At 44.0% G+C, this 13907-nt stretch overlaps 1 protein-coding gene across 2 annotated transcripts in view; it reads left to right on the forward strand.

The window, feature by feature from the left end:
• Nucleotides 1-13907, forward strand: part of GTF2I (general transcription factor IIi) — a 1115084-nt gene that overhangs the window by 30169 nt on the left and 1071008 nt on the right. For both annotated transcript variants that reach the window (XM_069226909.1, XM_069226910.1), the window contains exon 2: nt 12077-12177. In XM_069226909.1, the coding sequence (XP_069083010.1) occupies nt 12082-12177 (96 nt within the window). In that variant the 5' untranslated portion in view covers nt 12077-12081. The remainder of the gene's footprint in view (nt 1-12076; nt 12178-13907) is intronic.

Here is a 13907-nt window from a genome sequence, read left to right on the forward strand (position 1 = left end):
TCCTCCTCTAAAACAGGCCCTTCATCAGCACTGAGAGTGGCTTCATCATCAGATGATTCCTCTCTGACAGAAAGTTCACTTCCAGAATCTTGCACTTCCTCCTCTGCCTCAGATGCAGAGTCAGTCTCATAATCATGGTCAGAAGACGACTCAAAAAGCACACCAACAACCTGCTGAGCGGTCATCCCACGGCTAGCCATGATCCTTCCTACAAAAAGTAACTGGACAAATGCACCACCAACAACCAGCACTGTGTAAGATAAGTAATAAACAAAGTGTAGCTTTATCACTAAGTTCTAAACTCAAAAACTATAGCGCTCACTTGACTGAAAAAGCTTGACTCACCAGCAACTACTCTGCACAGCCACAGCAATCACCAATGATCAACCACTAAAAAGAAAAGCAAATTAGACAAAAGACAACACAAATATCATTGTGCATAAATCTAAGGACAAGTTCACACACAATCCTGCATTCAGTACACCACCTCCAAACATATCATTCATGCATGGCAACAATACTCCTTTGGAGTAAATTTATTTACTTACCTAAAACATGCAACTACGCAAACCGCAGGACAACCACTGCCAAAACCGCAACAAGCCACAGCAAAGGAAGCAAAAGCTTTAAACTAGAACAAAAAGGAGAAATAAACTGTCATAATCACAAATGCAAATACTTTGTCAAGTGGCAAACACCCCGCCACCAACCATTTATAAATTTAGCCAGGCGTTTAGTGTTCTCTGCTTGGGGGCAGATGGGCCTATAAAAAATAGGCCAATCTGCCCCACAGGGGGGGGGGGGCAGAAATGGCAAAGAATATATTGCCCCCTTGGGGGGGGGGGGGCGACCCTTGCCCAAGGGGTCCCCCCGCCCCACAAAGCGTGCACACACACACACACACACGCGCGGTCCCTGGCGCTAAGTGGATTCTGCCCTCATGGGCTTAAAAAAAATAGGCTGATCTGAACTGCCGTATAGTGCTTTTTGCCTCTTGGGGGCGACCCTTCCCCAAGGGGCTGCCCTCCAACACAAAAAACAGCCACAAAATCAATCCCTTTCCTTTTTCCCCCAATGCCTTTTTTTGTGTAATTCACCCCCCCACCCCCACACACATGCCCAGAGAAAAACTCCACTTCTCCTCCGTAGACGTGCCGTAAGCAAATGGCTTCCAGTGCATCTGGTACCCTTTGATATCAATGCGCAGTTGCACGCTGACGACATTGGGGGGTGGGGAGTCAGGTGGAAGGGGAAGCAATTGCCCCTTCCAACCCGGACCTGGAGGGGGGGGGGGGAGCGCTGGAGCTGGGGGGGGGGGGGGGGGGGGTGGGAAGGGGAGCGGAGCGCTGGCGCATCACTCGAAAGCCGGTATCTGGACGTAATGGTTACGAAGCCACGGACATAACCATTACGTCCACGGCTGGGAAGGGGTTAACATGGTTATGAGTGTTAGTTCTCTGTAAAGTAAGCAGCAGCCCAGTGCCGCTGTTTATCAGAGGGTCGCATGGAAAGGTCAGGAGGGACCACATGCGGCTCCTTGGCTGTACTTTGAGTATTACTAATCAAAGCTGACATATTTTATTGACTTAAATTATGGGTGCTGCGATAATATCATTGTTGCACATTGTAGTAGGTTACATTTTGATTGTTTTTAGTTATAGTGGAATTTAATCTATGTAACTCAACACACTTATAGCCATGTTATTTAGTCTTGTTTATATTTTATTATTTGCAAATGCCGCTTTGTTTTATAAAGATAAGATCAGCGATCAGACCATTCCCAGTCAGAGGCTTTGCTGGGAACAGTGCAGCGATGTTACCTTCAGCCCAGAACCGTTTGTCATTCCTGGCATAAGCTGTAATAGAGAATAGCTGAGTAGCTATTTTTCTACTGCAAAGTGATATGTAGTGCAATCTATCTTAAACTTGAGCCACAGACTTGCTATTTACTGTTTCTGTTGAGATTTAGCATAGCGCCTATAAATTGCTTTAGGACTATTTTATGCTGTCGTGTGAGGCAGTGTGCTCCCTTTTTTTGTGTGTCAAATAGCTTTAGGATGTTAGTATCTTACTAAAAGCGTTATAATTGTTCTTTCTGTTTTCGTTGCCCATTGCACACATTGCTGCATTCCTCTCTGCATTCTGTGTGTTTACCGTTCATATTTTATTCACTAGACTACAATTTTAAAATAAACAGTTTAGAGAACCTCTTTTGTCTATCACTGCTAATTATTATGGTTCAGCGAATGGTGTATAAGTGGAAGCCAATTGTATTTCTGTTTTGTATTTGTGCAGTGACTGAATCTTTGAGCAACTGGGTTAGAAATCCTACTCTTGCAGCCTGGGGGACACAATTCCCTTGCAACACCTCAAAATAAAATGATGGACAGAGTGTTGAAACTTCTCAAACACTCCCCCCCCAGTCACAGATCTGGGTTTAATCCATTGTTATTTTGCTTGCCACGTCACCCCGGTTTGGACCCAGCCATATGCTAATCAACCATGACCCTGCTCCACATGGGAGCAGTCCAGCCCGAACTGCCAAGTCAGATCCTCCCTGGGTGGAAACAAGCATCCTGGGACTGGTTCCGGGGTATCACCTCTTCTCAGTCAGGCTAGTTTTAATCTAAGTGGCGCAGCGAGCAAGGGACCCACGTCTGGGCATACTCTAGCCACTTAGGGTGCACATAGCAACATCATAAAATAAAATTAAGGATGGAGTGATGAAACTCTTCAAACACTTGGGCCCAGTCATAAATCCGGGTTTAATCCATTGTTATTTTGCTTGCCACGTAACTCCAGTTTGAACACTACCATATGCTAATCAGTCTTGTTCCTGCTCCCCATGGGAACTGGGGGTGAGTGTTTGAAAAGTTTTAACACTCCATCTATCATATTGTTGTGTTACTTTGTCCGCTGTAAAAGGACTTGGCCTGGCAGTTCAGGCTGGACTGTCCCCACGCTTGCTGGGTCCAAACGTGGGTGGCATGGTGAGCAAAAGCACAGTGAATTTAACACAGATCTGTGACTGGTGGGGGGTGGGGATGAGTGTTTGAAAAGGTTCAGCACTCAGTCTATCATCTTGTTGTGTTGAGACAAATCTTTACCCAGCCCCCAAGAGAACATATTATTTTGGCGCCGTGCACAGATTATCTGAATAAATCTTTAATTTGTACACTCAAAAAAAAATTATTACAAATACACTGAGACATCCAATTGTAATATTAGTTTCCTCTTTGAGGTTAAACAAGAAACCCCTGTTTACTGTAGATTTGTCAAACATAACTCTTAAAAGGCGTTTTCCCACTTTCTGTGGTTTCTGCATTCTCAAGCTCATGTTTATTGAATATTAAAAATAACAGCTCCTGTTGCGATAGGAGTAAATTACAGGGGTGGAGATCCACAACATCTCAAAGACAGGCGTCGCTGAAGAATGCTGCATATGGCTTTGAAATGTTTTGATCTAAGGTGTTTGATGCTGTAAATGCTACTTGACTGCATTTTCACACACACAGCAGTATTCGAAGAACACTAGAACCTGTTTGCTGGTCAGCTATCACATACACACTAGATTGTTATTCTCAGTCCCATAAGTAATGATGGGCGAACCTGACCTCTATTGGCCATGTGTATACCATATCCAAATTGTGTAAATTTGCCACCTCTGGGAAGTAGTGAGAGTACCAAGTCAAGTAGTAGCCACATACAGGCAAATCAGGCAGTATGTATGTTAGGTGACGGTAGGCAGAGCGGCTTCTATGGGACCTGCACCACACGCACAGGTTGCCATACAGGGTATCAGTTTACAGACACACAGTAATATAGGCAAAGTGACCATAAAACGAGACTAAATTGCCTTCTGGATGGCTTGCAAGAACAACCAGTTGGAAGCAGTCTATCCTCACACAAACACCCCAAAACCACCATAGAATTCTGCCAGTCTTCCCCTTGCAATGGTACCACCCGTAAAAGAGTACAACTCATTAGATAGTATATTCACTATGCATGACACACCCTCATTAGCTGTATTATCTGATGTATTAAAACAAGTTCAAAATTAACATGGTGCTTCAAGAGCTCTAGATTTTGGAATGAAATAATGGGAAATTCTTTGAAAGCGTTTTCTCATTCACTCAGAGCAACTTTTGTGGGGAAGCAGCAGCCCTTGTCTGAGACTTGCAGTGGTTCCTGTTTAAGATCATGAGCTACAGAAAATAATTTCTGAAACATATACTTCTGTGACACCTTGGGATCATGAACCGTCGAACCTAATCTCAAAGCAAAGTTGAGATTGATGGTTCCAATAAGGAAAAAAAAAAAAATCACACCAGAAAGTAAGGTAACAGAGTAAATCAGAAAAAAAAGGACCGGAGCTCAGGCAACTCAGGAGTCAGCCAGGGTGTTTACAATTTAAGGGACCATGACAGAATTAAAAAGCTGGATTGATATCGGTATACTGTAAGCCGTTCTTCCTGCTCTTTTTACGACTGACGGTAAAAGGGCAGATAGGAATGAGTGCCACAGAAAAAGAAAATGGGCACAGTGATTAAAACCTGCCCTGCAAACTACGGATACTTTTGCAAAACAGGATTTGGGCAGTAGCGCTTCTGGCCAGCATAGCAGAACTGACAGTAGTGCACCAGGCTCTCTCAGAACTAATCAGACTAATTAATTTATACAGGTTGAGACTCCATGTGGACATGCGAACTCTCCAGACAGAGTATATAATGTAAAAATACAAATTGAGGGGGATATACCATGTACAATTAAAGCAAAAGTCCAGTCTTGTTTATCGAGTGCCTGTGGCCTTATTCTACTAATAATCCTCTGATACCAACTGTTATTCCATTTTATGTCTTGATGGCGAGGACCGTAGCCTCCTTCTGGTAGGAGGAATACCGCTTGAGATGTACCCGATCCGGAAGCATAGTCTGCACTGTGTTGAACCACAATCTATGTAGAGAACCATTGTCCTTCACTGAAAAAAATACTAGGTTGGGTGGAATTGGAAAGTAAGTAGCAGTATGTTACATGGCTACAGTGGCGAGAACTTTAAACTGTATTTTCTGGAAAGACACTTAAATCTTTGTTAAGAACTAGGATCATCAACTTAACAGCCGAAGTGGTCGACAGTCGGGCATTTCACTGCCACTCTTAATTGTGATGGATAGAAAAAAGGAGAGTCTTTGATGACCATATGGAACATAAGAAGGAAAGAAAGGCAATGAGTGTTGGAATATTAAGTTCGGACTCTTATTTGGGGTGGACAGGTGTCCACCTCAAAGAATAAGATCACCATCTGCTTGCTATATGCAAACTAAAGAAAATGAACCTATGCTCAATCCCTGATCCAGTCATCCGGCCTAAAGCAAAGGCGCAGGGTGTGAAATATTTAAGCAGTGCACTTACAGTAAAACATGTCCTACAACACATGACATTTTAAAATAAAGAAGAGAAAATGTTCACTGTAAAGTATGACCAAAATGATACAAATCCAGTGAGGGAAACCAAAAATGATCTAAAACAAAAACATTTAAGTAAAGATAGCACTCAAAAGTGCAAAATGCATACGTCGTTCCATGGAAGCAGTAGAATGGGGCTAGACGCAATTTGAGGCAGACCACAATGGAACCCTAGTTAGATACAAGTGGATTGGCCCTGGTGAAATTCACTTTTTTTTTAGAAGAAAGTCTCCCCGAGTGGGCTGCTGATAAAATTATAGCTGTTGCAATGGAACCAAACGTTCTTGAAGGTGCATGAAGCAAGTTGGTCTCACTGGAGCTTTGGCAATTTCTTGCTGAACAATTTCCATGTCCAGACAGAGAATTAAACGTGCTTGGAGCCTTGACTGTGACGGAGCAGAAATTCAGTCTGATGCTGTGGAAATAAGTGACTTCAGAGTGTTTAGTAGCAAGTTGATGCAGCCAAACTGTGTTTTGGCCTTTTCTCTATCTATTAGAGTTTCAGTAGTGTCCCCATCTTACTAAATACAATTTACCTCCTTTTTATGTCAGAAATAAACAAGCGTTAGCAAGCCAATAGGAATTCTCTGTGCAAGACCTAATGGCTTTTACCAGCGTCTTTTAGCCACGTTGTAGGGCAGCATGGCTGCTGTGCAGCATGACTTTTTTTTTTTTTAATACAATAAAAGCATTAGCAAAGCAAACCGGTCTGACTTGCGTTTAGAGTCCCTAGTGAAATATTTCTAAAATACCTGATGAAGTTGGGGAAAAAACTATTGCTTAGTGTATATGATGCATCCGTTTACCACAGATAAGTACTTTTGCAGCATCCTCCACACGTAGGTCACCACCGCACTGAACTGCGCTTGCAGGGCTGCTAGGTTTCCCATAGATGTTATAATTCTCTGCTGCCAGGGCAAGACAGTAAAGGACGCAAGGCCAGTTGAAGGTTGTGACGTCTTGTGTTGCTGTGATTTGAGCCCTGCCAGTTCCTTCCCCTGAAAGAAAGAAAGTGTCTGGGGGTAGGAAAAAAAATACATGAGGGTGGATGGAGAGAGATGAAACGGGGACGAGGTGGGTGGTTAGGGGGTTGAAACGGATTGGGACGAGCAGTAACGGACAGGCCTGAAAGCCCAAGCACTTGTATGGAGCGCTTGGAAGAGAGAAAAAAAAAAGTAGCTCCAAAAACGGGAGCAGTGGAAGGACACAAGTATTTGGTGCTTGCTCCACAAAAGGGACTAACTCAAGACGGCACAGCACAAGTATGCCGTGACCAACAGAAAAGAAGCAAATTAGAGCAACGCTATAGCTAACCAATGGTAAGCTGCTGATGGACTGTAGCCAAATTGTAAACAAAATGTCTTGAAGAGGCAGCACATGCACTGTATACAAGACCTAAACAGGTAAGTTTGTTTTGAGCTGAGTGGCTTGAAATCGAAGTGGACATAAACACAGTTTTTCTGCTTTTGACAGTGAATGGACAGCTACTGACCACTATTGAATTTCAACATTTTCAAAATGTTAAAATTGACCTTAGAATTGCATTCCATTCTACAAACCACATTGGTAGTCTTGGAAGAATATTATTAAATATTTTTAGTAATTTTATGTATTGCTGTTTTTTCAAAGTCACCCACTAATTTGTCTTGATCATAACTGTATGAAGCTGGCCTGGTGTGTGGTGGGTACCTATGGTACTTACACCTTTATAGTAGGTCCAGGTATCCCCCCCTCAGTGACGTGTAGGCAATGTCTAGAAGCCAGGCTCTCTAGAGGTAGCTATTGATGAACAGCCAAGGCTTATCTAGGAGACATGCAAAGCTCATGCAATATCACTACAGTCATACAGTACTTGCACACAAGAAAGAAAACAATTGGTTATACAAAAATAAAAGTACTTTATTTTTTTAAATTACTAGGGAGGCAACCCTCCAATAGGAGGTAAGTAAATGCACTGTATATACACACTAATAAACAGTAAGAGGCATAAAAAGGTTAGAAAACAGCATAAAATAGCAATAAGCAATAGTTTCCCTATGGGGAGCTCAAACCATATACGAAGAAAGTGGAATGTGAACACAGGGCCCCCACCTAGGTAAGTAAATCGTGCAGAGAGTGAGTGCTAGGAAACAACACAGGTAAGTAATGCAGTACCACCCAACAACCAGGATTGCAGGAGTAAAACATTGGATTTCCCCCAAACCACCACCCTAAAGGATGAAAAGAAGAAAAAAAAAGGCCACTGCCAGCACTACAGAATAACTGCTGCAGGCCATAGGGATCCCATGGAACCCCAATGCCCTGGGTATCTAGGTATCATATAATAGGGACTTACATGGGGGGAACAGTATACCAATTGTGGGAAGAAAAAGGTACAATTTAGAGGAGAGCAAAACTACTGGGTTCCTGGTAGCAGGAACCCAGTAGACACAGTCAAACACAGTCACACATACTGACAACAGGCAGAAAATGGGGGTAACCATGCCAAGAAAGAAGGCACTTTCCTACAGTAACTAATTTGGAGACCACTCTTTCCATCTCACCCCATCACCAAACCTCTGGCCTCTCTAGAAAGGGCCAACATTACCACAGGGTGATAGATTTTTTTTAAAAATCGACTTTTTATGTTTTTTATTTATAAAACAGCCTTTGCTTCCTACTGAACACTTAAAAATACCTGTATTCACTATTTGTATAGCGCAAAAGTAGCTAAAAAGGCAGTAAAGCACTGTATAGGGTCAAAGGCATAGTCAACATATCATAAGTGATAGATGTTTATTGGATTGTTTTTGCATTGTGATGTGGTGTTCTTTAACCCCTTCGCTGCCAGGCCTTTTCCCCCTCCTGTGGCGAGTCTTTTTTTGGCTATTTGGGGCAGTTCGCGCTTAGGCCCTCATAACTCTTTGTTCACATAAGCTACCCATGCCAAATTTGCGTCCTTTTTTCCAACATCCTAGGGAGTCTAGAGGTACCCAGACTTTGCGGGTTCCCCTGAAGGAGACCAAGAAATTAGCCAAAATACAGTAAACATTTTTTATTTTCTTTTTTTAAATGGGCAAAAAAGGGCTGCAGAAGGCAGCTCGTGGTTTTTCCCCTGAAAATGGCACCAACAAAGGGTTTGCGGTGGCAAGATCACCATGTTCCCAGCTTTCAGGAACAGGCAGACTTGAATTGGAAAACCCAATTTTTCAATACAATTTTGACATTTTACTGGGACATGTTTGTGCTTTCAGCCTCCTTCCAGTTAGTGACCAAAATGGGTGAAAAACCAATGCTGGATCCCAGAAAGCTAAACATTTCTGAAAAGTAGACAAAATTCTGAATTCAGCAAGGGGTCATTTGTGTAGATCCTACAAGTTTTTCCTACAGAAAATAACAGCTGAAATAAAACAATATTGAAATTGAGGTGAAAAAAACAGCCATTTTTCTCCATGTTTTACTCTGTAACTTTTTCCTGCGATGTCAGATTTTTGAAAGCAATATACCTTTACGTCAGCTGGACTCTTCTGGTTGCGGGGCTATATAGGGCTTGAAGGTTCATCAAGAACTCTAGGTACCCAGAGCCAATAAATGAGCTGCACCTTGCAATGTTTTTTTTTCTATACCGGGTATACAGCAATTCATTTGCTGAAATATAAAAAGTGGAAAATAGGTATCAAGAAAACCTTTGTATTTCCAAAATGGCCACAAGATAAGGTGTTGAGAAGCAGTAGTTATTTGCACATCTCTGAATTCTGGGGTGCCCATATCAGCATGTGAATTACAGGGCATTTCTCAAATAGACGTCTTTTTTTACACTCTGCCTTTCATTTGGAAGGAAAAATTTACAGAAAGACAAGGGGCAATAACACTTGTTTTGCTATTCTGTGTTCCCCCAAGTCTCCCGATAAAAATGGTACCTCACTTGTGTGGGTAGGCCTAGCACCCACGAAAGGAAATGGCCCAAAACACAGCGTGGACACATCAAATTTTTTCATAGAAAACAGAGTTTTTTTTTTTTTTACAAAGTGCCTACCTGTGGATTTTGGCCTCTAGCTCAGCCGGCACCTGGGGAAACCTAGCAAACCAGCGCATTTTTTAAAACTAGACACCTAGGGGAATCCAAGATGGGGTGACTTGTGGGGATCTGACCAGGTTCTGTTACCCAGAATCCTTTGTAAACCTCAAATTTTGACCAAATAAACACTTTTTCCTCTCATTTCGGTGACAGAAAGTTCTGGAATCTGAGAGGAGCCATAAATTTCCTTCCACCCAGCGTTCCCCCAAGTCTCCCGATAAAAATGGTACCTCACTTGTGTGGGTAGGCCTAGTGCCCACAAAAGGAAATGGCCCAAAACGCAATGTGGACACATCACATTTTTTCACAGAAAACAGGTGTTTTTTGCAAAGTGCCTACCTGTGGATTTTGGCCTCTAGATCAGCCGGATGGGGGGGGGCAGAAATGGCCTAAAATAAATTTGCTCCCCCAACCCCCGCCTACGGGGTTGCTCCCCCTGACATTGGCGCAAAAAAAATGATCCCTGGTGCCTAGTTGTTTGACCTAAAATCGGCCGATTTGCCCCCAAGGGGGGCAGAAATGGTCTAAATACAATTTGCCCCCCAGAGGTGCGAACTTTGCCTAATGGGTCGCTCCCCATCTCTAAAAAAAAAAAAAAAAAAAAAAAAATTAATAAAACCACACAAAAAAAATAAAACCACACAAAAAAAATTGCCCCGGTGCCTATTGGTTTCTGCCCCCTTGGGGGCAGATTGACCTAAAATCGGCCAATCTGCCCCAATGGTCTAAATACAATTTGCCCCCCAGGGAAGTGACCCTTGCCTAATGGGTCGCTCCCCATCTCTAAACAAACAAACAAAAACACAAAATAACAATTTGCCCTGGCTCCTAGAGGTTTCTGCCCCCCCGGGGGCAGATCGGCCTAATAACAATAGGCCGATCTGCCCCCTGGGGGGGCAGAAATGGCCTAAAATAAATTTGCCCCCCCACCCTCCCAACCCCCCCCCCAGGAGCGACCTTTGCCTACGGGGTCGCTCCCCCTGCGTGACATTGGCGCCAAAAAGAAAATCCCCGGTGCCTAGTGGTTTCTGCCCCCTTGGGGACAGATTGACCTACAATCTGCCAATCTGCCCCCAAGGGGTGTAGAAATGGTCTAAATACAATTTGCCCCCCAGGGGAGCGACCCTTGCCTAATGGGTCGCTCCCCATCTCTAAAAAAACAAACAAAAAAAAAACACAAATTATTTTTTGCCCTGGCTCCTCGAGGTTTCTGCCTAATAACAATAGGCCGATCTGACCTCAGGGGGGGGCAGAAATGGCCTAAAATAAATTTGCCCCCCCCCCCCGGGGAGCGACCCTTGCCTACAAGGTTGCTCCCCTTGCGTGACGACACACAAAAAAAAAATCCCTGGTGCCTAGTGGTTTCTGCCCCCCTTGGGGGCAGATTGACCTAATCAAAATAGGCTGATCTACCCCCCCAGGGGGGCAGAAATGGCCTAAAATAATCCCCCCCCCCCCAGGGAGCGACCCTTGCCTAAGGGGTCGCTCCCCTTGCGTGAAATTCACGTAAAACAAAAAAAACGCCCTGGTGTCTAGTGGTTTCTGCCCCCCTTGCGGGCAGATTGGCCTCATCAAAATAGGCCAATCTGCCCCCAAGGGGGGCAGAAATGGCCTAAATATAATTTGCTCCCTAGGGGAGCGGCCCTTGCCTAAGGGGTCGCTCCCCACCTAAAAAAAAAAAAATGCCTGATGCCTAGAGGTTTGGGCAGATCGGCCTAATAATAGGCCGATCTGCCTCCGGGTGGGGGGGGGGGGGGGGCGTCAGAAAAGGCCTTCCCAAAAAAATGCCCCCCCTGGGAGCGACCCTTGCCCAAGGGGTCGCTCCCTTATGTCCATGTCAAAAAAAATAAAAAATCCCTGGTGTCTAGTGGGGTTTCAAAGGGAAGGAAATAAATTTCCTTCCCTCTGAAGCCTCTCCGGGCCTCCCCCATGGGATTGAAAGAGAAATGCTGAGCATTTCTCTTTCAATCGCGCTGGAAGCAGAGCTTCCAGCACGATGAGGGAGACCCTGTGACTAATCAGCGCGCACTCGCGCGCTGACGTCACAGGGGGGGTTGGGGGTGGAAGGGGAAGGGCTTCCCCTTCCATCCCTGACTTTGGGGGGGAACCCAACCGAGGGAGCGCTAGTGCTCCCTCTGGGCTCTGTGACCAGGACGTAATGGTTATGTCCTGGGCACAGCAGCACTGTGCCTCAGGACGTAACCATTAGGTCCTGTTCACAGAACACGTTAAGAACCACTGCTGTAGATGCATGCTCAGTTAAATATTTTGCATTCTGAAATATTTGAGTTTCTTCTGGTTCAGTCAAGAACTTTACTGGTATGATGTCCACTTAAAATATGTAAATGCCACTGACATGTATATATATTTGTGTGTGTAATGCAATGCCAGCCAGACAAGTAGTACTATTTTCTCTAAGGCACTGGTAAGGTTTCTGAGCTTTTAAAACATGTTTTGTATTAATATTAACCCACTGTGTTCAAGAGGTAGTATAAAGATTTACCATTTCGTCCTATTGACTAAAACGTTCTTTTTCTACAATTTATCATTTTAACAGGCACAATGTCAATCCCAGGCATGCCAATCATGGCAGGTGATGATGGCCCATCGGATAATAGGATGGTGATTACATTCCTCATGTCTGCACTTGAATCAATGGTAAGATTGTGGTCATCTGTAATCGTCTGAAGCATCAGTCTTTATTTCAGCTTTTGATCCCTCATGCTTAACTAAATGGCCTATAAGTTTAAATTTTAGCAGTTTGTAATTTGGTTTTGCCATTTAGTGCATGCACTGTGCCTGTAAAATCGATTGGAAATCACAAAAAATGATAAAACAGGTTTACAGCCCATTATTTACCATTGGCTCCCACGTCACTCTGCATTCCAATCTTCCTATTGGCCTGCAGTTCCTCCTGGACTCCGACTTCCTTCTAGGCGTTGAGTCTTCATCCATGGAGCTTGGACCACCTACTCCTTCCAGTGGCCATTGTCCTTACACAGGCCACAGGCTTGTGCAGGTATTAGTTTTTTTTTTTTTTAGGTGGAGCGCACAAGCGCTCTGGCCTGTTGTAATCGATCTGTGGGCTTTTAACCATGCCTGCAGCACGCCCATCACTATTTGTTCATGGGCTTGCCCTTCAAAAATCCTTTGTTTACATTGGTAAATGCTTTACATTTATCCCTCTTTGGGGTGGTTTTGTTACCGCCTTATCTGTTACTTTTGCCGATACGTTTGACTGCAAGTGAACTTCTTTTTAAAGTCGAGCCTGCGTTGCATGCGCTCGTGCATGCGTATAGCAGCGAGACTCTTTAGTGTTCAGAAAAGGGCTCGGAGCCCTGTCAACTTCACGTCAGTGTTTTTTATTGGTTTGTGGGCTTGCCTAATAAAATCTGCTTGCTTTCATTAGTCGAAGGCATGCATAAGTCATGCCTTTTCTGGTGGCTAGCCCTCCTCGAGCGCAGCGACCAAGTACAGAAAACATGCGAGGCTCGCTGTTTTCCATCGGGCTCGTGGACTTCTTTTTCTTTAATTTACGAGCACGATCTTGCTTGGCAGAAGTTGAGCGCTTTACATAGTTGATTGCACTTTTTTGGGTTACTTATATAAATGCACTTTTGCCCGATAGGTGAAAAGTCGGGTTAGGAGTTTACAACTCTATCAGCTCTAACATGAGCAAACGCGAGACCCGTTGCATTGCAAATGCTTGTTCTTTTGTGTTGCTCCTTCCTGCTCACGCTCATGGTGGCCGTGGCGCTTTGAATCAGCTTGCTTATGTCAACTGTTTTACTTTATATTTTCAATTTAGGTGGCAAGAAAAGTCCAGTTAGGAATTTACAATGCTAATAGCTCTTACTTGAGCAAATGTGAGACCCATTACATAACACAATCTTGTTACATTTGGTGCCCCTCCCCCCTTATATTTTACTTTTCTGCGCTACCCTTCTCTTTAACCCAGTTGTTGTGTTTTCAGTCAATCTGGCCTATCCGTGCCTTCATCTCGCCAATCCCTCTCGCTGTTCACCGTCCTGCTGTCTCCTCCAGAGTACCACCATCTTATGTCGTTCGCTGCCCCCATTCTGAATAGTTTGCTCCTCTCCACTGATCGCAATGAGCACAAGATGTCAGGAGAGTAATTGCCTGAATTGATTGCACTAGAAGCTGAACTCGATGACCCCTTGGTAAATGCTGGCTGATATGTGATGGTAACCACAAAACTATATAACATATAGTACACCTGTATACTATAATAATACACAAGTAAAGGGACTTAGAGTAAAGTGCTTACTAACATGGAAGAGGGTATGGGGGTAATAGTCAAAGCTTCCGACTTTGGAGCTGAGGAGCCAGGTTCAAGCCTCGGCGTCAGCTCATCATACTGTGATTCT

This window comes from Pleurodeles waltl, chromosome 3_2 (assembly GCF_031143425.1).
Source record: "Pleurodeles waltl isolate 20211129_DDA chromosome 3_2, aPleWal1.hap1.20221129, whole genome shotgun sequence".
Lineage (NCBI taxonomy): Eukaryota > Metazoa > Chordata > Amphibia > Caudata > Salamandridae > Pleurodeles > Pleurodeles waltl.